The following is a 27,174-nucleotide window of genomic DNA, read 5'->3' as shown; positions in this document are numbered from 1 at the left end:
TGGTCTGCCCTTTCTTGTAGAGTGCATCAGTGTTGGCTGACCAGTCCAGTTTATTGTCCAGGTGGAGACCCAGATACTTGTAGGTGCTAACCACCTCCACATTGACCCCATCAATGTGGACTGGTAGCAGAGTGGGCTTAGACCTGCGGAAATCCACCACCATCTTCTTGGTCTTTGAAGTGTTAAGTAAATATCTGCTCTGGTTTGGAGCATTTCAACCAAGATCCTCTGGGGACAGATTGAAAGGGTCTACATTATGGTTAGATAAATATTAAGTAGAGGTGTGAGTATCTGTGTGACACTGTTCCTGTGTTTGTCCATTGTGAAGGCCTTTACCTGAATCTGCACTAGCCCTGGAGAGTATGGAATTGTATATCATGGCTTGACCAATCAAGGATGTGAGCTGTGAACAGGGTAACTGAATTGGATTATTTTTTTAACAAATGAATTTGCCAAGCATTTTTATCCAGAATGACTGGCAAAATCATAGAATTCTACAAAATCATTTCATGAGCCTGTTGGATTTGCTCCTGCACATTTATTGCAAGTTCATAACATTAATGTATAGCCATTCATTTGTCACTGATTCTAAATGATTTTGTATTGCAAGATTCTATGATTTTGTACGTCACACTGGATAAAAGTGTTTGCTAAATAACGAAACCTAAACTTGCCATCTTGATGACAAACCAAATAATATATGAGATATGGCATCCTGTAGTTAAATCAGAATACAACTTAAAGCCTTAGAGATTTTAAATTAACTTTACCAGGACTGGAATTATCAACTTTTCCCTGGACTCCAAGATCAATCTCTTGTCAACTAAGAGACAGTATATTTAAATTAGTGATTTATCATTCAGGCTACCTCATGCAACTTGAGCTTTTAAGTCTTATGGTAATTTTGATACCACAGAACATTAAACCACATATTGGAATATTGGACATAATGTTCTATTCCGCTTTCTCTCAAGTCCTTCCTCCATGCAAATGTCTATATGCATACCATGACATTGTCAGTTGACAGCTACTGTAGCAGGAAGGTTGTGCTGATGACAAGGACACATATGAAACATGAAAAGGTCCACTTTTCTTCAATTATCAACACGAATGCCCAGGGCATTACAGACCTGAAATTCTTGGGGCTTGGAAAACAACATGTAATTGTTTCTAAAATAAGAAAATATTGTAAATACCATAAATCCATGATGGCGGGCAAGACACTTTGATGTGTATTGGCATGTTGTTGTGTTGGCATGACAGTGCATTCTTGCTCTTACAAAATAGGAAGGGAAAACATACTAGGACTTACAGTACAGATGGACAGGTGGCGCATTCGTTTTTCTTTCCCTACATCCCTCTGAAGTTTGTGTGCAATATTAATGTGCTGTTAAACGAAATTTTTGAATCAGTTAGTCAAATCTAATTTTCTCTACGAGTAGGTAACTAAAGGGAAACTATGTATCAATGTTATTTGTGAAAGATTATGGTGAATAACTGGGAGAAAAAGTATCTCTGTAAAATAATTGTCATAACTTTTTAACTTATGTTAAAGGAAAAGAGTAGCACAGCAGTTTTAGTTGATAAAACTGATTATTTTTGTTTTGTCTTTGAACCATTCAAGTCTCTGAAATTAGAAGCCAACGATGACATCATCATGTTACGCCTCACATGCATTAACAGGCTTGTTAAGTATCATTGTGGCCTTTGGAAACATTCAGTTTAAAGTACATTACTGCAGTGGCAGTATTTGTGTGGACTGATGCCTTTGGCCCATTTACGCACAAAAATCTCTCGTTGATTATAGGACAAAAAATAACCTTATACTAAATATAAAGTATTTGATTAAAATGAAATCACTGTACAATTGCATTATTTGTTCCATATTGAGACCAGACCATGGCTGACTTGTTATACCACTTACTCATTGGAAAGTGATTTACTCACTGGCAGTAATGGAGACCTGTACTGAACTGATATTTGAGATAATCATATCATAACTGCCATGAATTTAGTCATTCCTGTGTTAGACACATACAAACACATAACACACAATATACTCAAGGCTCAAAATTATGTACAACCTTACAAGATTTAATATCAAACTACTTGGGGAAAACACTCTGTACAATGCATTTTAATCCCCCCACATTTCAACAAACAAAATAATTAAAAAGTAATACCTTAACAAAAAAAGTCTTGTATCTTTGTACATCCACAACTATTTAACATTTAAGATACATATTGGTGCAGGGCAGTCCAAAAGACTTAAATCAATGTGCAGGGAAGTCCAATATACTTTCATTGATCCCTGGAAATTGATAATTCCAGTCATGCAAAGAAGTTTATTGACTAGTGACGAAAATGGTCATGCACCTACACGGTACAAGTTACATAATGTAATACCAGGCACTCTGGGCACACATTGGCATTGACAATGCAGAAACCGTAACTCCCCTTTTATAAGTCACTGTACCATTCAAATGAGTTTTAAGCCATTGTTATAAGGTAAACAAACTACTTAGTGCTTCTTAAAAAAACATGACAAACACTTCTTTACAAAGTAGATTGCTGTGCCAAAAATGCACATATTCTCTGAAGGAGTTCTTTCTTGACACTGTCTGGCACCAGGGCTGTGGAGGCAAGATTGCATCAATGTCAGTCAGACTCCTACTTGATGACCAGCACGTCATTTGAGTGATTTCAAGATGGGCGTCAGCTTCATGCCCTGTCAAGAATACTCTCCATATTTTATCCCTTTAAAGAATATTTTATTGCAACATCTCTCACATGTGCAAAAGCATAGCATACTAATCATAACAATCTATTTATAACAATAATGCCGTTTTCAAAAAAATGTTTGAAAGAATATCTGACAATAAATACAATGGCTATTTTGTAAGAGTTGACAACATTCTCATAAGACTGATGCACTTCTCAAGATGAGAACCATTGTTTAGCTGATGATGCACAAGGCAACACGTTCCCATTGAACTTTTTTTTCTTTTGCTCATCACTTATTCATTGGTCATCAGATTTGTCTCCCTTCTCCCCTTCTTATCAAAGGTCCGCTTCACTGACCCCTACTAAAATGGTACGCAAGTTGGGTGTCACAATTGATGACCGAATCAATGTCTCTGAGCATGTAGTCTCAGTCACAAAGTCATGTCAGCTTATACTATACAACATTGTGAAGATCAGACTTTATTTAACACAATATGCCACACAACTTCTTGTGCAGACACAGACAATGATTCTTTCCCAACTAAATGCATTGTTAGTTGGCCTTCCTGCTTGTGTAGTCAGACCATTACAGATGATTCAGAATGCAGCGGCATGTCTAGTCTTTAATCAGACAAAGAAGACACATGCAACTCCGTTGTTACATGCAGCCAGAATTACATTCAAATCCCTCACTGCTATGATCCAGCTGCCAGATTATTTTGGAGAGGTTGACCTGGCAAGTTTTGTTGAAATTGAGTGATTTCCCACGGAATGACCCAAATGTTCATGATCATCCAATCAGAATACATGGAACCAGTCATGTGGTTGCCCAGCAATCACACTTAACCTTTAAAGCAGCCTACCTCTTCCTTTCGGTGTGACTTCTGTCACCAGATCTTCAACTGTCACATGTTCTAAACCCTTTCCTTTTATGACATCTGGAGAGGGAAAGTCATACAGTGTTACAGTCTTTCAGCAAGATGCTGGCCCCCAAGACCCTTCACAAAAGTCCTATACAAAATAACCCCAGCAAGACAATGTTGGCAGCCTACTGTACTGTTGGAAGACCAAGTAAAAATGTAACAAATGTCATTTCAAGTAGACTGTCAATTATACACAGTGATAGCAGCCTAGGCTAATAAACCCACTCACTCCAAGTGGGTTTTGGACAAGAGCATCAAGGCCTAGGCCTATAACTAGGCTACAACTGTAATTTAAAAGAGGTCCATACCTTTGCAGTGTGCCTTTAGCTCATCCCTCCAGCCACACTCAACGAGCTTGGCTCTTAGTAACTCTTTCAACCTTCAACCGAAAGCAATTAGTGTCGACTATTTTTTGTTAAATTGTAAAGTTTACTTCACTATCTATAATGCATTAGCCAAGTAAGTAATGACAAATCACTTACCGCTCTCTTTCTCCCATTTCAACTAACTTTTGATTTACAGCAGCCCTCATTTGGGTTTCTTTGCTCATAGTTGTCTAACCTATCAAAACACGACAGCAGAGAGTAATGAATGACAGGTTTGCATTTGTAGCGAGGGCAATTTGATAGCAAAAAGTAACACGTCTGATGATCCCAATTATTAAGCAAATTACAACAGGCAGCAAATTCCATAAAGCACAATTTTGACCCTCCTAGGCTACTGGAGCAACAACAAGCAAAAGCCATCATCAGCACTATCATAAAGAGCAGATTGAAAGTAAAAAGGCATACACTATTGTGTGAAATGTGTGATTTACCTGTTTGCCGGGTGGTCGGTAGTAGTAATGAGGTCTGCAAACAGAGGTCCAACTCGTGGGACGTCCGACGTGAATCTTTAACGTGTTTACATTCTAACCGCGCAGTACTGAATTCTGGGGGATTGAGCTACTTACCTAATGCAATTTCACTGTCTCTGTAACTTCAGTACCAAATACCTGTGCAATCGAAGGTTTTAAGTACTATGTTTTTCATTAACATTCTAAGCAAGTCCATATTTTAAAACACCGATAAATATCACCACATTGGTGCAATATCAACCTGCAAACACACCACATTTCCCATAATGCATTACAAATTCCGACCAAAATACATTCCGGGTAGAAAGATACAGGAAACATAAATTGTCCAGCGTGTCTTATGTCTGAGCATCCAGCTGTCTTTGCATGGTTTCCAACAGTACATCACCAAAACTATGGCATATTCAAATTATTCTCTGAAGATAAACAGAGAGCTCTTGGATCCCAAGTTTGAAAGTTATAGGCTGTCTTTGGATCCGCTCCCAACTTACACCATTGAGCTAGATGCAGGTGAGAGAAGACTGCTGCCAGAATGTAACGTTATCACTGACTGGCGCTAGCTAAAGTTAACTCGCCTATTGACTTAATATCTCTGAGCAACATTGTCTTATTGCAGAAATCGTACATCTTTGTATGCCTCTATATAAATGAACAGATGAATTCCTACCCAACGTGTCGGTCTTACAGTGCACTTTAGTTAACTCAAAAAGTAGTCCTTGAGCTAACTGCGAATTGGCTTGATGTCAGTCATTATTGGTTGGTTGAATGAATGAATGATATAGAAAATTAATGTTTGACTGGTTGTATTGAATGGTAATTTTAATGAAAAAGGGGGTAGGCTAGGTATAATTTAGTATCTTACAACACCAATGAACAACACCGCATACTTTTGGTTTTCATTCAGTGTCTGACTAGATCACAGTGGTCATGCCGATGAAATTGATGTCCCATAACTAGTAGCCTATAAGGCCCATCTTAGACCACCAACCAAATCATGTTTGTCTGTGCTGCACATGAATGCATTGCATACATGCATTGCATGCGTTTAAAACTTCATTCTTTTTTCAGTAAGGTTATTCTAATCATGTCTTTTCATATATGGAATATATTGCAGCTGTTGCTGAGGTCAAACTGAAAGACAGCCAGTACACCTTAGATCATGTGCGTGCTTTTGGCATGTACAACTACCTCCACTCAGACCCCTGGTACGAGGACAGCGTTTACTTTGTGGATTGCAAGGGCCGGCTGCTTAATCTGACTGTAACATTGGTAAGTCCCATTACACTATAAATTACTGTCAGTTTCACATTAGAGGTGTTTACGGTGGACCACCTGTCCTATCCAGAGACCTTTTCTATCCAAAGCCTTTTTTCTACTTTTCTGTTTCTTTTTTACTCTACTAGTCTGAATATTCCTACAACAAAATGACAGAAAGGTGGTTGACATTTGACAGAAGTGTGTTTGATCCACTTTCCAGTAGTGATGAAAGCTACATTTATGACATGTTGTGAATGACCTGTCTTTACATCCTAAAATAGATATCAAAGCAGGTTTTGTAACAGTGGAAAGGTTTTGCAAATGTATTTGAACGATCAAAAGACATCTGAAGATATAAACAGTCCTGCCTGTATGTTCATTTTCTTGAGTAATGCAAAGTTTATTTGGGGGTTAACTTCCCCAGTGGCTGTGTCTGGCAGAAATAAGCAGATTTTCATACAGCTTGGGATGCTTTGTAAATGAATGTAAATGAATCAAAATGTGATCATCTGCAAACCCATATCAAATGTTGAAACTGACACATTTGATATTCATGGAACATACAGTATAACCTCACTTTTAATTTGATACCAGCAATGCGTCTCACAGTTGTGACAGGGGTAACAAAAAGCTGGACATGTATTGCAATGCTAAATTAAACACAAGGAGGAGCATTTGTTCTGTTCTGTAAAGAACATCTTCGTATGGGCTCAGGAAACAATAGCAATTGTTTATGAACATAGCTTGATGCTCTATCCACTAATGCTGGTTAAAACTCAACCATTTAAAGATGAAACTATATTTAGACATGATCCAGAAATGCCTCTGCCCAAGCTCATTTATGATGGATTGAGGCAAAGTGGAAAACTGTCCTGTGGTAACACCAATCAAACATCCTCCGGGCTAAAGAGGAGAGGGACCACCATTAGCATGAGTGAAAAACATATCAAACATAAGGCCCAGGGGCCAGATCAGGCCCACCAGAAGGTTTCATGCCCCCCGGATGTTTTGGGTAGGAAGGAAAAATTAGGAGAAAATAAAGACATTCACATCCAGTTGTCTTCAGAAAGGAATAGGCCAACAAAAACGGACATGGAAGTAGGGAATTTCACAACAGAAAGAGCAGTATATGACAGCAGTACATGATTTGTACAGTAAAGGAGTATATCATCAAATAACACTCTGATACCCAAGCAGAAAAATGATAATGACCATGACAATGAAGGCCCCCACAGGGTCTCATTCCAACAAATCCAGCCCACTGCCTGATATGAGTTTGACACCCCTAGTCTAACTTAAGGTGGTGAAATGTTCTACAATGTAACAAAAAGAAAGACTCTTCAAAGGCTTTTCAAAGCGTCAGACCGGTAGTGTTTGTGTGACTGTGTGGAAATGTGTGGAAGGCCCCAGGTCTGCAGTTTGTAGTGTCATGTGTTACATTAGTCAGCAGGGGGAGATGTTACTCTGAAGGCTGAAATGTTTCCATGCTGTAGTGCTTCCTGTCTCCTTCAGTGCATCAGTCAATAGTAAAAGCTGAAATGCATGTGTCTTCACTTGATTTCACATGGTTTTAGTGACTGGTTGATGGTGTTAAAGCTGCAGTTTGCAGTCTTTTTCATCAAGAAAGAGTGATGTGTCTAGGTGAATACTGATGAGGTCATGCTGAGGAAATGATTCCAGCCATATTCCCTAGTGGATTCTGTCAGTTATGTGTTTCAGGTATTATATTGCATTTAACCCTGGACAAGCACTCTTAAAACAAATGGGTTGAAAATAACACAACTTGCGTTGTTTTTTAACACATCTCCTCTGTGTCCAGATAGGGACAACACATTGAGTGTGCCAGCAAATGCTTTGAAATTACATACAGGGTATGTACAGTATAAGAATGTACAGCAATAATAGGGAACAGCATCATATTTTTTTTCTTGCATAATTACATCGTAATCACTTGAAGTGGTTTTCATTTTCGGCACAAAAACTGCAGACTTACAGTATCTTTCAATAGAGTCCTGTGGAATTCTGAGGGCTTTGCGTTGTGTTGAACGCAGCCACAAGGCACTCTTCCATTTACTCGCATTTTATTTAATACAGCGGCCACAGGTGGTACAAGTTGGTATTACAACCCCGGTGTTAGCTGGACAATATGTAGCATAGCGCTTTTTGACATTACGTCAAATCGGTTGTTTCTTCACATTCTGTTGGTATTTCTAAGTCTGTGTTTTTAACTAAAAAAAACATCCACATAACACATTTTAAAGGTGCCATGTGTAATGTCCGCCAAAAAATCAATTCATACTCCACATTCCATAAAAGATGGGGGCAGTATACCTCCAGAAAGTGAATTGGTCTGCCCTAAAGTAACAACCGACAAACATGTATTGCAATTTGGCTGGCGGTTATGTTGCCCGCATACCGCCTCCCATGGCCGAAACTGGTATTATGATACCTGTCGGGCTGTGGCTAGTAATTTAGCATGCTAATTCAGGTTGATATCTCTGCAGCACTATACCTTGTCATTTTTTGAAATGACATCATCGCCCTTATTTCTTCTCATTCTGTTGATGCGTGTAGCTAATTTTTTGGATATTTTTACCTCAATTCTTACACATGGCACCTTTAAACCTTTACTCAGTTACCCAGTATACTCACAGTCTACACCCCCCTTTATTTATTATACTTATCAATTATTGGTTATTAGTTGACTACAGTAGACCCAATCGTGTGACACTTACTTACCAGACATTTTGAGACCCCAACCATTGTTCTTTCCCCAGATGGTCTGCCTGATAATAGTCTTCTAAATGGAAAGTTTCTCATCTCAGCTTCTCTAACTTGTCTGAGTTTTTTTGCTTCCCGGGCTGATCTTTCCATTATCTGTCAATGCACCAAACTGTCATTAAATGAACAGTGTGGCCTTTTTCAGATTTAATGGGCAAGGCACTGAGCTGTAGCCCTCTGGCTCTTTGTCTTTTCAGCATGCTGTTTAGGCGAGATCATAGTAATCACATCATCTCCTTGTTCCATGGGATGCTTTGGCTTTGATTCGCTGCATGACACGGCTTGGCATGGCACGATGCAGAGTGGTGGGTGGGTGCAAAACGTATCCTTTATGGGGGGAGAAAAAAAAAAGAGATATGAGCCGCATCGTAATTAAAATGATCACACCAGTAATTATCTCTCTGCAGGAGTCTGTGTGGTGCTCTCGCTGAAGGTGGGGGTGAGGGGGTTAGGGGCATCGGAGGGCACTTCACACCCCAGGAGATGGGCTTCAGAAGAGGTGGCAGTGCTGGCAATAATGGGAACATGGATCTCCATGGCGACTGTGGGGGCAGTGGCTGCCCAGTTGGCTTGCAGAGCAGTGATCGGCGGCCGCGTCTTTGTGCGAGGTTTAATTGATGCTCGTCGGAGTATTATATCCTCCTGCTTTGGAAATGACTCCTGCCGCTCAGTCGTGCCCTTCGGGAGGTGCCAGAGCCATTGGGGTGAGCAAGGGGTTTCTCATCAAGGGCTGTGAATGCAGCAAAACCTTTCCACTGTGAGCAATCAGCGGGGATGGTTTTCGGATGCTTATGCCTTCTGAAATATGCAACAACAGTTCTGCAAGCTTGATTAAGCTTTCCATGGATGGATTGGATGGATGGATGAAGTTATTGATTGATTGATTGATTTTCCCCCATATTTTCCTATATCTGAGATTTGGCATTCAGCAACTCGGTATGCCTCATTAAACACAAACATAGATTTTGAAAGGAGCCTGGCCCTGTTCTTACTTTACATAAAGTGTATTTAAACACCACGGTGGTGTGGGTCATTAAATAATAATGGCTGGAATAATGGCTCTATATCTATCTACTGCTATATGGAATTCATGTAATTAGTGCAACAGAGACAAAGTTTCCTCTGCCAAGTAAAGTCTATTAATTCTGTGATAGAGTATGCCCTCATGATGGGCAGCTTTTCAGTCAAACACTATTTATTGTGGCTGTTAGAGTTACCATTAAAGTTTCCAAAGACCATTGATCTGAACTGATTGGTGATCAAACTTTTTCACTGGATCTACTTCATAGGTCTCCCATTCTACATAATAAATAGCCACCTGCCAGCCAATCGGACAAGAGTATTTCTCATTTCCTGGGTATAAACACTTCTTGTATAAATGTGTATAAACTTAGTGGGGAAGTGGGGTATAACTTGGTGTCTTGTAAATCAAAAAATACAGCCGAGTCTGGCAATACGTTTATACTGTGACTTATACAAGGTTGCTGGAAGATACTGATTTGTCCATTGAGATAAAAGCCAGCAGTTAGAGAGATGCTGAACCTTATGGAAAAGCACAACCATGATGAATACAAAGGCAGTATATATTTAGTCACATTATAAAATGTGACTATGTTTGTGTGTGTCTGTGTCTGTGTGTGTGTGTGTGTGTGTGAGAGAGAGAGTGTGTTGTATTTGTGTTATCTATTTCTGCACAGGTCACACACAGGCCTGAGGGGCTTGTTTGGAGCTGATGCAGTCGCGCTCCTAGGTTAGCTGCCCTAGGCTAGTTTCAGCTGTAGGCTAGTATCCGCCCCAGGCTAGCCTGCACCTGCACCTGCATTTGCTTCCCCCGCAGGCTGCTTCAGTGGGCTGGGGAAGTCACACAACCAGAGAGAGCACGCAAGAGATATTGCAGTGCTGCCCCAGGCCAGTACAATGATGGTCTTGTGACATACAATAGAAGAGTTGTTGTGAGAGTGTTGTGTGCTGTTTGTAAAGTTGCCACTGACATGTTCTGCAGTCACAGAACAACACTTCTGTTTGTATTGCACCGTATAGTATGACCCGATGTGCATTATTGGGAATTATAACACAGATTAACATTCTCATATGATCGGTCTTAATGAATGAGGAGACAACAATAACAGCAGGCAAGGTTGAGAGTTCTCCGATTCAACATTGCAGAAGTTATATACGTACTGAACCAGATTTTTTAAAACCTTCCATCCCTTTGGCCACACTCGCCTCACTTGTATTCTTCACATGCATACAGAGATTCTCTTTCACACTGATGCCTATAGAAGGAGTTTGTGTGAATGTGTGATTTTGGTGAGATTTGATTGTGGCCATCTGATGAGCACTGTCTTGGTGCGTTGGAGGAGTTAGTAATCGGCCCACCCAGCCCACAGACATTCTGATTGTGTGAGGCTGAAGAACAGTGGTAATTGAACCTTGAGGATTGCAGTTTGCTGTAAACATCACTTGTTCCTAAGCAACGTCATTGGCCATTTCCAATTTGTCCACCTGGCAAAATCTCCAAATGCCACGGAGGTGGGAGTGATTCTGCGGCTTCTTTTGTGCTCGATATGACAAATGGAGAACAACTGGTTCCTTTGTAATCTACACAGAAGGCCTGGATGCAAATGACTGTTCCTTCTGTGGGCCTGCTAGTTCCTTATACCCTATAATTCAAATAGTTAGAATAGAGTGAAATTGAAATTGCCGTTTCCAGCAGTTATATCTGTTGTTAATTCTATAGAGACAATGATGAGGACAGCGATTACAACGAGGTAATATCCATTAATATGAATTAAAACATTAATATGTAATAGTCCATATTAATAATTGTTCTTGATATGGTTCAGATATTTGTTGTACTTTGGGTTCAGGTTTATTTGGAGTGTGGAAGTTGGCCCAACTAGGCTAGTTCAGGCTAAGACCTTCATTGTCCAAGAACACTGCAAAATAGATTCATTGAGACATAGAGAGCCCCTTCATTGTCCAATGCTGTGCTATGGCCATCAGAGAGTGTTCTAAAGCCCAGTGGGAACTTTTTGGAAACACAGTCCAAGTCCATTCTCAATCTTGGCTGCTTTTCCCGGTGGTATTGTAATGTCATGAGCATTGTTAAATTTGAAGTCTCTCTCTCTCTCTCTTTCTTTCTCTCTCTCTCTCTTTCTTTCTCTTTCTCTCTCTCTCTCTTTCTTTCTCTTTCTCTCTCTCTCTCTTTCTTTCTCTCTTACTCTCTCTATCTCTCTCTCTCTCTTTCTCTCTTTCTCTCTCTCTTTCTCTCTCATTCTCTCTCTCTCTCTTTCTATCTCTTTCTCTGCCCCTTCTCTCCCCTCAGTAGGGGGCAGAGGGTAATGTAATCGGTCCATCTGTTCATCAGTGTGTTTGTGTCTGTGTGTCTACTCACATAGCTTACTGATTTCAGACAAGATGGAGGGTCAACATATTCTGGTCCTCCTCCAGTTTCAGATTAGGATCCTTTTTTCATTTTCTTCACTGACCAATTATAAGTGTGGCATTCTGCTGTCGCCTCACTCTCTTGTGGTTAAGGTTATGGTCATGGTTCTTAAAATGAACACTTCATTAGTCATTCAGCCTATATAAAAATAAAACACTTCACACAGCTGAAAATAGTAATAGACCCAGAGGTGTAAATGTCCTGCTTCAGAAAATAAATAATGTATTGTTTACCTGTGCACTTAACACAGGTGATATCACTAATTAGCTCATCTACCTGACTTAGGAGTTGTACTTATTAGATTCAGCTGATTTAGTGAATAGTTGGAGCAAATATATGGCTTTACTTTGTAAAGCCGGACTTTTACAACCCTGAATAGACCTAATCATTTTAACAGAATGATAACACTAGCGAATCGTCCCAACAGCAACACATACAAATCGTGACTCCGCAAGGAGAACCAACAAGCTCTTAGTTATGTTGACGGCAGCACAAATGAACCTTTAGGGTTGGACGTCAGTTGTTCCGATAGCTGGCTCTCACTTTGACTCTTCCTGCTTGTGTATTCCCAGGATACGGCGCTGGGTAAGCCACGGGAGGTGTTCCGTCTGCCCTCTGACCCCGTGCAGTGCCCCAGCGACCCGGTGTGTGCCTCGCTCAGCCTCACCTCCGCCACCTGGGCGACGCTCTCAGACGGTGCCGGGACCCTCTATCTCCTCAGGACGGGCAGACGGGGCGAGGGCGCCCTCAACAGGTGGGAGGTATGAACTTGCACGCTCTCAACTGCCCCACATCCATTGATGCATGACCGTAAAGCGTCATGAGTCATTATTATGTTCCTTCCATTTTCAAGGCTCCTTTGTACTTCTATATATTGATGATAATCTTTTATTGGCTCCAATCATAAGCCTAGCTTTTACAATTGAAACAGAAAAGCACAATCACTTGTCATTAAAATGTTAACTTATAAGTCCGGGTAACTCAGAGCAATATTCATTTTACTTCCGAGAGGAGTATGAGCATGTTTATCTAGCTGCCCTGTGCCCTCAGCCAATGAAAGTCACTATTTCATTCAGTAGATGAATTACTACACTGTTTGGGGTGAGCCTAATTTTGTCTTCTCTCACTTCCTCTAAGAAACAAAATAGAGGAAAAGGTATAAATCATTGGGTGAAAAAATGTTGGGAAGTTCAGTTTCAGCTAATTCAGTTTAAAGGCAATCAAAACTTTTTTTTTTTTATGGCAAAAAGCAGTCATGAATTAAAGTAGCTGCTCACTCGTGTTAAACGCTCCCAGCAGCAGGCAGTCAGTCTGCCCCCGAATTATATCTCCTCTGGTATTGCCTCTTCATTTTTAAGATCTCGGATAGCACATCAATCTCGACAGCCACATGTGTCGACTCCTTAATAACGTGCGTGCGTGCGCTCTGCTCGCATCAGGCAAAGCTCGGCTCGGCTTTATGATTCAGACGGCACTTCGTCTCCGTGGCGTAACAGCTTTTTGCTGTCTGGGGTTGTCCTTTTAGAACAGCATGTGTCAGAATCTGTATTCAGGCCCATTCACGCTGTCAAATAGTCCAATCCCCCCAATAGTGTGTTTACTGAACGAGGCCATAATTAACCATTGTGTGCACATGGTGATGTGATAATTACTCACCGTGCTTGTGTTTATATGATGCTTATGAAATCCATACAATATTGGAATGCTGTGTGAAACTTGGTTCTTGGTCCTCATTAGACTCTCATAAAACCTCAGATTTTTAAAGATTTAAAAAGAATAAAGATTTTTTTCTTTGTATGTTTTATGAATGGGAAACTGTGTCAAATATTTTTTGAAGAAGTTTAAGAATTTATACTTCATAACTGTAAACACTTCGTCAAACCATATCTTATCATAGAGTTTAGGCTCTTAATTTTTGAAAATTATGTATTATGGAAATAACTGACTATGCTCTTTAATATGTTGAGTGTGACCTGGCAAAGACTCTCCTAGGCTGTGGGCATAAGTGTTTCTATATTTTCTGCCTAACTAATGTGTCAAATGCCAAGAAGTGAAGGCATTCCACTGATTGACAAATACTTCATCTGCTCCCGCTAATTTAATTAGGAATGTAATTAGGAGACTGAAAATCTCTAGCGCAAAAGGTTTGGCACACAGTTCATTTCTCTTTGGCTGATGGATTGAAACGGATCATTTTCAAGGTTTTGATTAATTGTCAGGGTTTTTTTAGTGTGTGTGTGTGTGTGTGTCTGTGTCTTTGTGTTCATGTGTGTGTCTTTGTGAGTGTGCTTGTCTATATGTTAATGTGTGTGTTTGTGTGTGTGTGTGTGTGTGTGTGTGATTGTGTGTAAGTGTGCTTGTGTATGTGTGTCAATTGTGTGTATGAGTATGTTTGTCACTATGTTTATTTGTGTCTGTGTGTGCTCGTGTGTGTGTGCGTGTGTGTGTGTGTGTGTGTGTGTGTGTGTGTGTGTGTGTGTGTGTGTGTGTGTGTGTGTGTGTGTGTGTGTGTTTGTGGTTTTTCCAGCTGTTCTTCACCGAGAGCCTGGGGGAGCCCTTCACGCTGCTGCACAGCCTGTCCCACGTGCAGGGCGGCCTGCACACACTGGAGCTGCTGCTGCTGCGGCTGCTCAAAGAGCCGCAAGACACCCGGGGCAGCGGCTACACGGCCTCTCTGGAGTGGGTCACCATTGCCAGCCAGACCACACAGGGTAGGGTGTGTGTGTGTGTGTGTGTATGTGTGTGTGTCTGTGTGTGTGTGCGCGCGCTCCCATGCACGTGTGTCTGAGTGTGTCCAGCAACCTCAGACTAGATGTGGTGTGTGTGAGTGTGTGCAGTGAGGAGTGGGTCACTGTTACCAGCCACACTGCACAGGGAATGGACTTCGTAAAGGTGTGTGTGTGCGTGCGTGCATACACACATGTGTTGCTACAACGTCTGTCTGCCTGTCTTTCTTTCCTGAATGAACATACACAGCTAGTTCTGTAGCGTTCCATCCTTCTTTCCAGTAGTAAGGCTGGCCACATACACACTAGATGCCCCTTGGTGTGGGGCTGTGTGGTGTGGAGGGGACTTTTGATCATTTATGAAAAGCTGTCTAGGGAGTAGTTTTATTCAGCATCCTAGTTTTTTCCTGGGTATATGCCTGGAGGGCTGCGTGTGATTGCTCATTGTGCTGCGGAGCTGCATTCTGTAATTCGGCTAATTGTCTCTAATGAACTGAAATTAGCCGCCTTAATTGAAAGGCAAATACCAGCCACGGCTCCCAGGAGAAACCCACCGCACCGCGGCCTCACGGCCCCACTGTCACCACAACAGCTTTGCTGCTCTCGGCCCGGAACGTAAACAGAGCCGGCTAATGAAGTGTGTGTGTGTGTGTGTGTGTGAGTAGGAGAGAAAGAGAGAGAGAGAGTGTGTGTGTGTGTGTGTGTGTGAGAGAGAGAGAGAGAGTGGGAGTGTGTGAGTGTGAGTGGGAGAGAAACACAGAGAGAGAGAGAGAGAGAGAGAGAGAGCTGTGTGTGTGTGTGTGTGTGTGTGTGTGTGTGTCTGTGTGTGTCTGTGTGTGTGTGTGTGTGTGTGTGTGTGTGTGTGGTTGTGTGTGTGTGTGTGTGAGAGAGACAGAAATAGAGTCTGTTTATGCATGTGTGTGTGTGTGTTTATTTGTGTGTGTGTGTGTGTGTGTGAGAGAGAGACAGAAATAGAGTCTGTTTATGCATGTGTGTGTGTGTGTTTGTTTGTGTGTAAGAGTGAGAGTGTGTGTGTTTGTTTGTGTGAGGCCGACAGTTTGCCCGGCACTATGCTTAATGACCACTTCACAGAGCTCAAATCAAGTCACACTATTTGTGAAGCACATCCAAAATCGACAGGAGCTGCACCCAAACAACCAAAGTGCAGAGGATGAGTTTGATTTCCATTTCCAAATCAGATTTAGCCGTCCCTACACTTCCTACCAGGATTTACCACTAACCACTGTTTACAAAGCATACAAAGCAGACGTCTACATCAGTAATCATGCTTTGAGGCTCCAAAGGCTATTTATTTACTCTGAATATGATGTCCCCAAGCACAGCTGTTTGTTAGTTGCAATCATGATTTGCATGATTCTCCTCCAGAATAGTCCATCTTATTTTGTATCAGTAGTTACACTTTTGCTTAATTCAATATGAACAATTTATTCCGCAACTTTGTTGAAATCGCTGGCACTAAAAAAAGTCCTGCGCTTCAGACGAAAAACAAAACAAACCGCCTGCCTGAGTGATCTTGTCTGAGTGAGTCTGTATGAGGTTGTCTTTGTCCGAGAGCTCCAGTGTTGCTGTTTAGCTGGCATGCATGTCCCTGTCTCCTCTGCTAAGCGTCTTGCTTTTAAATTGTAGCTTCAGGGGGCATCAAAGAAGATCAAGTCTGACCACACAGAGGCTCACAGGGCCCTCTCTGTGATTAAAACAGTCGGTAGGCTAATTTACACTGTCTGCATTAAGTCCACTGACGGAGCTGTCACTAACGTTACAAATAAAGGCTGAAATTCTCTCTTTTATTTCCTATTTAATGCATTTACGCATACAATTCTTATACGTATATATTTCCTCTATTATTCTTATACAATTCTTATTACCTATACAACGCTTTTAGGTACAGTATTACATGTTGAAAGAGACTAACAACACATAAACACTCACAGAGAGAGAGAGAGAGAGAGAGAGGGGGGGGCGTTTGCAATTTTGTAAGCAAATAATGTAATCTGAAAATTGCTGCCCTGATTTAAAAAACAATGCAAATGATCTCAGCTGGTATTCTGTCTATAATGGAGTATGGAGTGGAATGGAAATTAAGTGTCTCCAAACTTTTGACTGGTAGTGTAAATGCATCTTGTGCATCCTGCAGCGGAGGAGAGGAAGTATGAGGTGAAGAAGCGGCGGGTAATGACGGGCGCGTCCGTGCCTCACTACGCTGCCCTTGAGCCCCAGGGGCGCGGGGTCATGGTGGCAGCCGAAAAGCCCTTCAGGTTCACCGAGGTCGACTCAGTGCCTGTGGAGGAGCCTCCGGCCGAGCCCATGGAGACTGACAAGACAGGTGAGCCATTATGTTGTTGTTGTGGTTGTTGTGTTTGTTGTTATTGATTGATTGTTGTTGATTGTTATTTTTGTTGTGGTTGTTGATGTTGTGTAGCCTGGAGGACCAGACCCAATCTGAAAGATTAAGGGTCTGGCCACGAATAACGTAATGGCCCAACTCGAGGGGCAGCACCAAGCACGCATTTGAAAATCTCACTGCATGCGATTGGATAACACTATACGATCAATGTTAACTGACTGATTCCGGACTTCGACGCAATTGGATAACACTACGTCTGTCATCTGTTTAGCTCGCCTCTGGCCCGTCTATATCAAATACACAAATATGCTTTGTTCCCCACGATGCAAGGGGCAAAAGTTACGTGCATCATTACTCTTTGCCAGAGTCTCTCGCTGAGCAAATGCTTCCCTGGGAACTCTGGATTCCCAGGGTAGATGTTCTGTTGTTGTGGTCTGTTGTTGTGGTTAAGTGTTGTTGCTGCTGGTGTTTGTTTTTGTTTTGTTTGTTTGCTTCTTCTTAGTTATTGCCGTGTTGGTGATGGTTGGCAGTGAAGTGGTGGAGGTGGCAGACTCAGGATTTAGTTTTAGCTCAATTACATAAAGCTTCTTTGTTCTGGAGTAAAATCCCAAAGGCCTTGGCTACATAATGCAATATACAGAGACTGTACAAAATCATAGCAGATTAGCATTTCAAAGGCTAAACATGAAATCATGTGGGAACTGGGGATGTTAAACAGTAAAATAACAGTTGAATGTGTTGTTAATATTGTATAGGTATAAGTATAAACTGGAAAATGAAAAGCATTAAACATATAAGAGCACATAAATGGAATTGAAACGATGGATAATCATAACAAACCAAGGCTAAGGAGGTGCTACTTTGTTGGTAAAAGGAGAGAGAAAAATGTATAATAATACAGAAATGATCAGTACATACAACTGCACACACTGCTGCAAATTAACAGTCATGACAACAGTTAGGTCTGATTAAACTATTTCTTAATTTCTAATTGGACGAGAGCCATTCCAGAGTTGGGATACCCCAGGACATCCCCAGAGTTCTATCTAGATCTGGACATCACCTCAAAGACTGTTTACCGCCTGTAATCACTCTGAGAACATTCCATTAATTCCAAATGAGAGAGCAGCAGTTTCATAATGTCACATTTGACAGTTATTGATTGACAAAATGGAATAGATGGAGGTGGGTGAATGTTAAATTTAGCATGCAACGCATAGACAAACAAGAAGACTATACAAATGATTGTGTTCACAAGCATAAACAGACTCTCTCCCTGGACTTGGCCCTCAAGTGAGATGCTGCATTGCTTGGCAACAGAAGTCGCCGAGGCTAAGATTGGAACTATGCTTTTGGGTGGAGGATAAACTAACAAAAAAAAGAGATAGAAAACACAATTTGGTGTCTTTAAACTCAAATTAGTTGGTAGTAGTACTGTTGTTATACTGCTGTTAGCTGTGGCACCGGGCCTACGGCCAAACCACAGCCATGGGTACATCCTTACCAACCCACTCTCACCCACATATTGCTTGATTATCTGCAATCATCACCCAATATCGGCCACCATGAGCCGTCAAAATACGGTAATCAGAATCAGGTTTATTGCCAAGTACGTTTGCTTTGGTCTCAAGGTGCATGACATACAATAATTAAAGTACATAAAATACAATAACACAATAAATATACGACATGTTAGGATAAGACAAACAACCATAAGTGACAACAAAGTGGACAAGATATGTAATCACACATCTCTTATTAGTGCAGTGTGACTGTATGGTGTCAGTGGGGGTCAAAGTAAGAGTTTAATAGTTAGTGTTAGTGACAGTGGGGGACCTGGGCTTTGTTGGTGAAGCCAACTGCAGTCGGGAAGAAACTAACTCAGGAGGTTTTGGTCCTGATGGACCGCAGCCTCCTGCCAGAGGGGAATGGCTCAAAGAGAGTGTGTCCAGGGTGGGAGGGGTCAGCCACAATCCCACCTGCCTGACCCAGGGCCCTGGAGACATGCAAGTCGTGGAGGAATGGCAGAAGGCAGCCAATCACCCTCTCAGCAGAGCGAATGATATGCTCTAGTCTGGGCTTGTCCTTGGCAGTGTACCAGATGGTGATGGAGGAGGTGAGGATGGACTCAATGATGGAAGTGTAGAAGAGCACCATCATTGGCTTTGGCAGGTTGTATTTCTTCAGCTGTCACAGGAAGTACATCCTCTGCTGTGCCTTTTTGGTGAGGGGACTGGTGTTCAGCTCCCACTTGAGGTCCTGGGTGATGATGATGCCCAGGATCTGGAAGGACTCCACAGAGTCTACAGGGGAGCCACTCATTGTGATGGGGGCGGGTGGGGCTGGGTTCCTCCTGAAGTTCACAACCATCCAACCATCTCCACTGTCTTTAGAGCATTTAGCTCCAAGCTGTTTTGTCCACACCAGGACAACATGCGAAACTGTTTGTATACAGGGAGAAGAGTAGAGGGGGAAAGGACGCAGCCTTGAGGAAAACCGGAGCTGATGGTCTGGGAGTCAGGCGTGTTTCCCCAGCTTCACATACTAATACTGCTTCCTGTCAAACAGGAAGTTAGTGAGTCAGGCACAATGCAGCAGGGAGAGCTTGTCCTGCAGCTGGGATGATGGTGTTGAAGGCGGAGCTGAAATGGAGGTCTGTCATCATTCCTGCCAGTTCGGCATTGGTCTTGAGAGCTGATATGTCTTTGTTGAAGGAAGATTGTAATGGTTCTATGGTATATATAGCTGAAGGCCAACACGGAGCGACGGATTGAAGGCTGTTGTAGAGCTCAAAGAGGATGCAAGGATGTGTTGCTGAATGCGTTTGTCGCTTGAGGGGGTGCTTAGGTGTAGGGGGATAAAGCTTGCTAAAGCCTCTGTCTATATTTTTAAGTTTTATTAGTGGTGTATTTTCTGTTTTTTTAAATATGAGGATGCAAAGCTTTTTTCATTTTCAAGCCACTTTTTTGTCATCCTCCATTTATCCTGTTCCTTAGACTCCACTCGCTTTCCCTCTTTCTTTCCTTCGTTCTCCCTCTCTCTCTCTCTCTCTCTCTTCCTCCCTCTCTCTCTCTTTTTTTAGCAGCTTACCTTGTAGCCATAGAAACGAGTGGAACAGTAACGGAAGTGCATCGCCTCAATTAGACTGCCGCCAGCTCCCAAGCACTCAAACCATTCCTTTGTGTCTCATACATGTAGCTTTTGAGTGCCTTGTTTGTCCGTGTCTCCTTCCTGTTTCAATGGCTTTCAGGAAGAACAAATGAACGACAGGCAAACCTTACCCATCCATCTGAAGCTGTGACCCAGGCTAGTGCATCTCTAAATAGAGGAAATATGAGAGGGTTGGAGGTTGTATGGGTGTGTAAATACACAGGGTTATTGGACCCCGATTGGGAGCGAGAGGCTGGTGCTGTAGACTCCATCTGGGAAGAGCCATCTTAATCAGGGTCCCACAAGGCCCCATATTTAAATCTATCAATGTTGGTTGTTTCGTTCTGATTCTGTTGCACACTCTAGGCCCATATTTATTTCATTCAGAAAAATGGTGGCGAGGTGGAAACGTGACAATCAAACTGATAATATCAATCAGTCAGTCAATAAAGATGTTTGGGCCTTCAGGATGATGAATGTGGACATGGGAATAGGAAGAAAATACTAAAATAAGTATTTTTTTAAAGAAAGATCTTAAAGAAGGCCTGAAGACCAAAACTTTTTTTCTAATATATATATTTATTACATATAATTATAAGAAAGCTGAATACAGAACCATAGTGTGCCACGCTATTTTTTAAAATGTTCCTATTTTTAAGTGTGTATCCTGTGATCTGCACCTCACAACAATCCCTGGTTGTTTGTTACTTTTGGATTAATATGGTTCTGATTCCATCTCAGGTTTATCCCATTCATCTCTTTTGGGTTTGGCCCATTACTCTTTCATTCTGAGTCATTTTGTTTTTCTTTTCATCCTCTCTAATGTCCTTCCATTTAGCATCCATTATGCTATCCTTTGCATCGGGCGCATGGTTTGTTACATAATACACCTATCAAAAGACTTGTATGAATAATCCCATTCACTCTCTTTCTCTTTCTCTAATCTTCCTTGGTATTCTTCTCTTATTTTTATCCTCTCTGCTGTTTTGTGATTGAAGATGAAGTATTGAAGAGATATCAATACCAACACAAATGTATGCATGTTGCTTTTCTTTCCAGTGACAAAACAAAGGAGTGTTTTTCTCTCTGGTAAAAAGAGCAGATATTGACAACGGATTTCTATACGGAGCTCATGTAACAGATGCAACTCAGGAGATTGGGAAGAGGGACTTTAGGGGAAGAGGGAATATAGAGTTTTTATATATTTCTTTTTAAAGAGGCTCAGAAATTAGAGTAATCAGCATACACCTCATACTTCTGTTGGTACAAGATTGAATGAATTGTTGATTGATTGATTGGATGGATGGATGGATGGATGGATTGATTGATTGATTGATTGATTAGATTTATGTAACAGTGTTCTCAACTCCAAAAGTCACCATAACTCTCTTGGTTTAAATCCTCTTGGTTTTTGTGGTCTTAGTAGCCTAGAAATCTAGACGCGCCCCTAGCGGCAGCAAATTACATTTGCTGCCAGGGCTAGTCTAGCAACTCTCCGTTGGCTTGTGAGCTCCAGAAATCGAAACTTAATCTGGCATTGAAATCGTGTATAGAGTCGGTTGGTGGGCTTAACATAATGATTGATGGCAGAGTTGCAACGGTTTGGCTTGAATTCCCTGCTACTTGAAAACAAATATCCTATTGCGTCCTATTGCGTGCAGAGGGAATTTGAAAGACAACTGATTATCCCGCCCCTCGGACTGAGCACTGCGAACGGTGAGTGCCCAGACCCTACATTTTAATGTGGGTCTGGCTCGCCAGGCTATGGTCTTAGTGCTAAATAAAGATAAGTTAAGTTATTATGACCAAGGAAGCACTAGCTCGCTATGCGGTACATCTAGTTGTAAAAAATATTGGTCTGTCTAGGAGATGTGCTTATCCAAAGACAGACACATTTGAAGTGTTGAATTCCTCTTGTCAAGGTTCTCTGCTAGAGGGCTATTGTGTTCAGTGTCATCCCCTGATGCCCTGTGCAGTAGGCTGGGTTCTGTCCCTATCCCTCTCCTCCTGATTGCCTTCTACTGGACACAAAAGACATGGCTAGAGGATAGTCTTTTCAGGGTCAGAAGACTCTCCCTCTGTATGTGTGTGTGTGTGTGTGTTTCTACATGGTGCATTTGACAGACTAAAGAAGGGTCTTTTGTATTTAGACAGTGATTTAGACAGTGATTTGTTTGACCTGTTGCCCGATAGTTGCACCGAAGCAACCGTTTGTCAAATCAATGTTTGACATGGCAGTGTGATGACATTATGCTGTCTGTATGATCCTGGCAAATACGTGGTTTGGCTGCAACATTTTAAAATGTGCCAAGCTATTCACACTTGAATTTGGAGGTTTTTTGACTTGGATATTTTCGGTAATGGTTCGACCTATTTTGTAAAATGAGGGTGTGGGGAGGGGTGTTGTGGTTATTTCCCCATTTTCACAGATAAATCTAGGCTCAATTCATTTTATTTTATTTTAATTTTATTTAATTTAATGTCATTTTTAATTTAATGTCAGTTCCAGTAGTATTTGGTTTTGCATACTCAATGATCATGATGATTGCCTTTATTTGAATGACAGTGCAATTATTAAATATAGAATACATTTTGTGAGCATCACCGGTATGTGTCACTTGCTGGATGACAAATGGCAAGTCAGGGAAGTAGAACCTCACATCTCAAAATCACATGCTTCCATTTTCTGTAAGCTGAAACAAACACCATCCTGTTGTTATCACATAGGTTGTTGTGACTTTATTGTTTTTTCTGTGAGGAAATGAATTTGTTTAGACATGTGAATACAGTAGATTTTAACACACAAATTGTGAAATGTGATCTGAAAATGGTGACTAGTGTTCCTTACTGTATTGTCAACGCTAGTTTTGCCATGATGTGACGGAGATACGGAATTCACGTGTTATTCCATGTGTCAGTACAGACCTTTTGACTGATTTGGATATCACAAGGTCAAACAAGGGTCAATAGTTTTATTACATTGTTTTTTTTGTTTTGTTTTTTAATCAGCCAACTCAATGATGCTGTCATCACAGCATTTTTAATTCAATTCATCACCTGTGCAGTGTGCACTGCCATATGTTTGACGTTGTCAGTGATTGTGTGTGGCTTTCTGCTCTGTTGAAGGCAAGTGGTCTTGCATTCTTTCAGAGGCGGTAGATAGAATAAAAAACACACTTCAACACATTTCAATGAAAAATCTACAGCCATGACAAATTGCACACATTCCATGCTTTGCTTTGGTAGCTGTTGTGTCGAATAGTTCCTTATGACCATTTCATCCATTCCATTCATCCATCCATGGCTGCTTTGTAACAAGTTCTATATTACCTTTACAATGCAATCCGTAAAACAAATGCAATGAACTGAATGAAATGCTTTGTATGTTTTTGTTGTGAATATCTTCAATGTGATTGACGTAGACTAAAGCACTCTGTGAGGGCCTTCACTCTCCATTTATATTCGAGATCTTTGTATGGTGAATGTTGCAGATCCCGTCTACTTCTGGCAGCAGACGGAGGGAGATCTGACCGTGCATCTGCGCCTGCCTGAGGGGGTGACCAAAGACGCTGTCTGTTTCCGACTCACGGCCGACCAGTTGAATGTTGGGGTGCAGGGCTCCGACCCCCTGCTGAAAGGGACACTCCATGCCCCAGTGGACCCTGAAGCCAGCACCTGGACCCTCGAAAACAATAAAAGGTTAAAAACTCAGTGTTTCCCACAGAATTGAATTCTGAATTCTATTTGAGGTGGTAGGTTTGCAGAATTAACTTGAATGCAACAGTTTTTAACAAATTAACGCAGCGTGGTTATGATGCAGATTTAAGCACAATTTAGCCAGTCACCTTTTATGCCAACAATTGCAGGATTGTTAATGTTTTCTTTAAACGTGCATGTAGGTTTGTTGAGAGACAAGCAGAGGCTGCGCAAAGGTGTACATAGCTCTTCAAAGAACGAATTCCATCCAATTTAAACAACATGGAAAATCATTGTGTGGTGGTCAGTGTTGATATTGTGGTGGGCCGCCACAAATAAGTTAATGTATGGGAAACACTGAAACTTACATTTAGACTCTTAGCATGCAAATCTTGACTCTTTGAACCGATGCACGTATACAAGAACAAGCCCTATGGTGTTGTCTGTTACCTTTCCTTTTATATAAGTATAGTATAAGTATACTCTTTTGATCTATGGTCTAACCAGAGATCAAAGATCAGAGATCAGAGTATGTGATGCATACCGGTGAATGCCACAAAATGTACAGTATTCTATATTTCGGTCTCTGCATTTATCTCAATCCGTGAATTAGTGAAACACACTCAGCACACAGTGAACACACAGTGAGGTGAAACACACACTAATCGCGACGCAGTGAGCTGCCTGCTAAAGGGGCGCTCGGGGAGCAGTGACGGGTTAGGTGCCTCGCTCGAGGGCACTTCGAGCCGTGCCTACTGGTCGGGGTTCGAACCGGCAACCCTCCGGTTACAAGTCCGAAGCGCTAACCAGTAGGCCACAGCTGCCCTGGATGCCATGTCAAGGAAGATTAATTCATTGTTCATTGTTTATTCATTTGAAACATTGTAACAAAACAGTTTCTGACTCTAATCTAGCACTTATGATCTTTGTTTTGCTAAAATATTAAAATGTGTAAGTCTGCCATCACTGAAACGTAAACCCATTTGCTAAGTGCTTACCATTGCTGTGTTCATTGAGAGCATTCTCACTGTTTATTACATCTGTGTTTATTTTGAGTCAGCAAGCAAATAGCCTAGTCAGAGTATATTATCCTGTAGTTTAAACTTGCATGCTAATCAGGATCACACAACCCCCTCCATTTCTATGTCTCTCTCTCTTTCTACACACACACTCACACAAAGCAATAGAAAGGTGAATCATGCATCAATATTTATTTACACATAGGTCCTTAAACAAAAGAAGCAGGATGTAAAACAGCGCGTCCTCTCAGCCTTTTGTTTATCTAAGAGCAGAGCAGTGTCCTCAGGACCACAGAGGCCTTTGTGTTCATCCTCCTAGTCCTCTCCAGAACCACCAGCGTCTCGCACGAGTGTGTGTGTGTGTAGCGTGTGTGCATGTGGGCTAACGTTTTGCACAAGTGTGTGTGTGTGTGTGTGTTTCGTAAGAGTGTATGTGTGTGTGTATGTGTGTTATTTGCATTTGAGAGGTGTCATACTGAATGTGGAAGTGTGTATCTATTTTGTCGGATAATATACAATTGGATTGATAAGAGTATTGAATTTTATTAAGGAAGCCAGACCAGTGTTTGTCTACATTTTCTTCGTAAACGCGAGACGGAATGGTGTACAAGTCTAATATAGGGCGAGCTTCTACTCAAGTATTCCTGTTGAATTCAAATACTCACTGTAGATCTCACTGTATTCATCATTAAACATTAACAAGTATCACTACTGACAGCGTGACATGCTCCATGGTGTAATTGTCAGTCTTTTTGAAGGGAGAATTCTAAGAGTTACCAGGTGTTATTCTTGACATACAAGCGCTTTGCTTCCTATAATAAAAGAAACTTCAAACTTGAATGAACATTTTGATGAAGCCTTTCAAACCTGGGAATTGGCAGGTAGCCTCTCAGCCAGAACATCCCTCAGTAGCAGCCCAAGATCAATAGCCTAAAGAAACTGGTGATGGTTTTCAAAGCTGTTGTATTTCACTCTGTGTGTGTGTGTTTTTGTGTGTGTGTGTGTGTGTGTGTGTGTGTGTGGTGTGTGTGTGTGTGTGTGTGTGTGTGTGTGTGTGTGTGTGTGCGCGTGCGCGCATATGTGCGTGTGCGTGCACATGTCTGTTTCTCTGTGTGTGTCTCTGTATGTCTGTGTGTGTGTGTGTGTATGTGCGTGCATGCTCGTTTGTGTGTGTCTGTGTGCGTGTGTGTGTGCATGCGTGTGTCTGTCTGTCTGTCTGTGTGTGTGTGTGTGTGTGTGTGTCTGTCTGTCTGTCTGTGTGTGTGCATGTGTGCATATGTGCATGTGTGTGTGTGCCTGTGTGTGTGCAGTCTGGAGATCTCTCTGCAGAAGCGTGAGGAGGGCCCTATGTGGCCGGAGCTGGTTCTGGGGGACAGGAGAGGGGAGCATGTGGTGACCGAGGAGCAGGCCGCCCTCATCCACGAGAGACTCGCCCACCTCACCACCGACGACATGGTGGGCACCACACCTCACCTCCGCTCCTCGTATATCCCGTCTGCCTCTTTTTCTGTCTGTCTGTGTCAGTCTGTCTGTGTGTTTGTTTCTTTATCCATATCCAAGGATAAATTCGTTCCACTTTTATTTCAGTCTCCTTTTACAGAGTCCTTAGTTTCTCTCTCTCTCTTTCTCTCTCTATCTCTTTATCTCTCTTTCTTTATCCATCTCTCTGTGCTCTGCATTTACTCTCCCTCCTAAGCACAGACAGACATACTTACACTCCCCTCCACACTACACCACACTTCCGTCTTCCTTCTGTCTGTCTGTCTGTCTGCATTATCCCACTTCACCTGTCAATCTCTCTGCCTCTCTGTCTGTTTACCTGTCCGTCTGTCTGTTTTCCTGTCGGCTAGCCATGTTTATTCTCCCACCTTCCCACAGAAAGCCTGAGGGAGGGCTGCACTCCTCAACTTTATGTCTGTTCATCGTCTATCTGTCAGTCAGTTATTCAGATAGATAGATCGTTACTTTATTCAATCTAAAAGAATTTTGAGAATTGTTCACATTAGCTTTCCTCCTAGGGCATCACTTTTCACTTCTCTTGTAGTGTCTGTCTCTCAGTAATATTGGCTCGCTCCCTTTGCAACTCCCTTCGAGAACCTGAGAATTTGGGAATCTCTGAGCCCTTGCTGTGTCTTCTGTTTTCATATACTCCAGTGTTAACATTGTAGTTGCCAACCACATGTAAATACATTAATATTTTAAACATGAATTAATTGGTCTGTTCCGTCA

The 27,174-nt window shown here is 41.7% G+C and overlaps 2 protein-coding genes across 2 annotated transcripts in view; one reads left to right on the top strand and one right to left on the bottom strand.

The window, feature by feature from the left end:
* Positions 1–2,086: 2,086 nt before the first annotated feature.
* LOC125285373 (transcription and mRNA export factor ENY2-like) lies at positions 2,087–4,569 on the bottom strand. The gene is made up of 5 exons (XM_048229790.1): positions 4,465–4,569; positions 4,130–4,208; positions 3,956–4,026; positions 3,588–3,662; positions 2,087–2,633 (listed from the first exon to the last, which is right to left on the bottom strand). Exons 2-5 carry the CDS (start codon positions 4,195–4,197, stop codon positions 2,557–2,559), a joined length of 291 nt encoding a protein of 96 aa, XP_048085747.1. The 5' UTR covers positions 4,198–4,208; positions 4,465–4,569; the 3' UTR covers positions 2,087–2,556.
* Positions 4,570–4,839: 270 nt separating this feature from the next.
* nudcd1 (NudC domain containing 1) overlaps positions 4,840–27,174 on the top strand; it is a 34,108-nt gene continuing 11,773 nt past the window's right edge. The window contains exons 1-7 of the mRNA XM_048230521.1: positions 4,840–5,013; positions 5,618–5,772; positions 12,562–12,750; positions 14,517–14,700; positions 16,871–17,059; positions 23,722–23,929; positions 26,256–26,400. Coding sequence (XP_048086478.1) covers positions 4,899–5,013; positions 5,618–5,772; positions 12,562–12,750; positions 14,517–14,700; positions 16,871–17,059; positions 23,722–23,929; positions 26,256–26,400 — 1,185 coding nt within the window. The 5' untranslated portion in view covers positions 4,840–4,898. The remainder of the gene's footprint in view (positions 5,014–5,617; positions 5,773–12,561; positions 12,751–14,516; positions 14,701–16,870; positions 17,060–23,721; positions 23,930–26,255; positions 26,401–27,174) is intronic.

Source organism: Alosa alosa, chromosome 20 (genome assembly GCF_017589495.1).
Source record: "Alosa alosa isolate M-15738 ecotype Scorff River chromosome 20, AALO_Geno_1.1, whole genome shotgun sequence".
NCBI lineage: Eukaryota > Metazoa > Chordata > Actinopteri > Clupeiformes > Clupeidae > Alosa > Alosa alosa.
Note: the sequence above shows the minus strand (reverse complement) of the source record. Positions and strands in the feature narration are given on the sequence as shown.

Coding starts and splice junctions, on each gene's coding strand:
- LOC125285373 (XM_048229790.1), bottom strand. CDS start 4,197: ATGAGCAAAGAAACCCAAATGAGGGCTGCTGTAAATCAAAAGTTAGTT. Junction 4,027..4,129: donor GAAATGGGAGAAAGAGAGCG/GTAAGTGATTTG, acceptor TTTCGGTTGAAG/GTTGAAAGAGTTACTAAGAG. Junction 3,663..3,955: donor GCTAAAGGCACACTGCAAAG/GTATGGACCTCT, acceptor TTCCCTCTCCAG/ATGTCATAAAAGGAAAGGGT.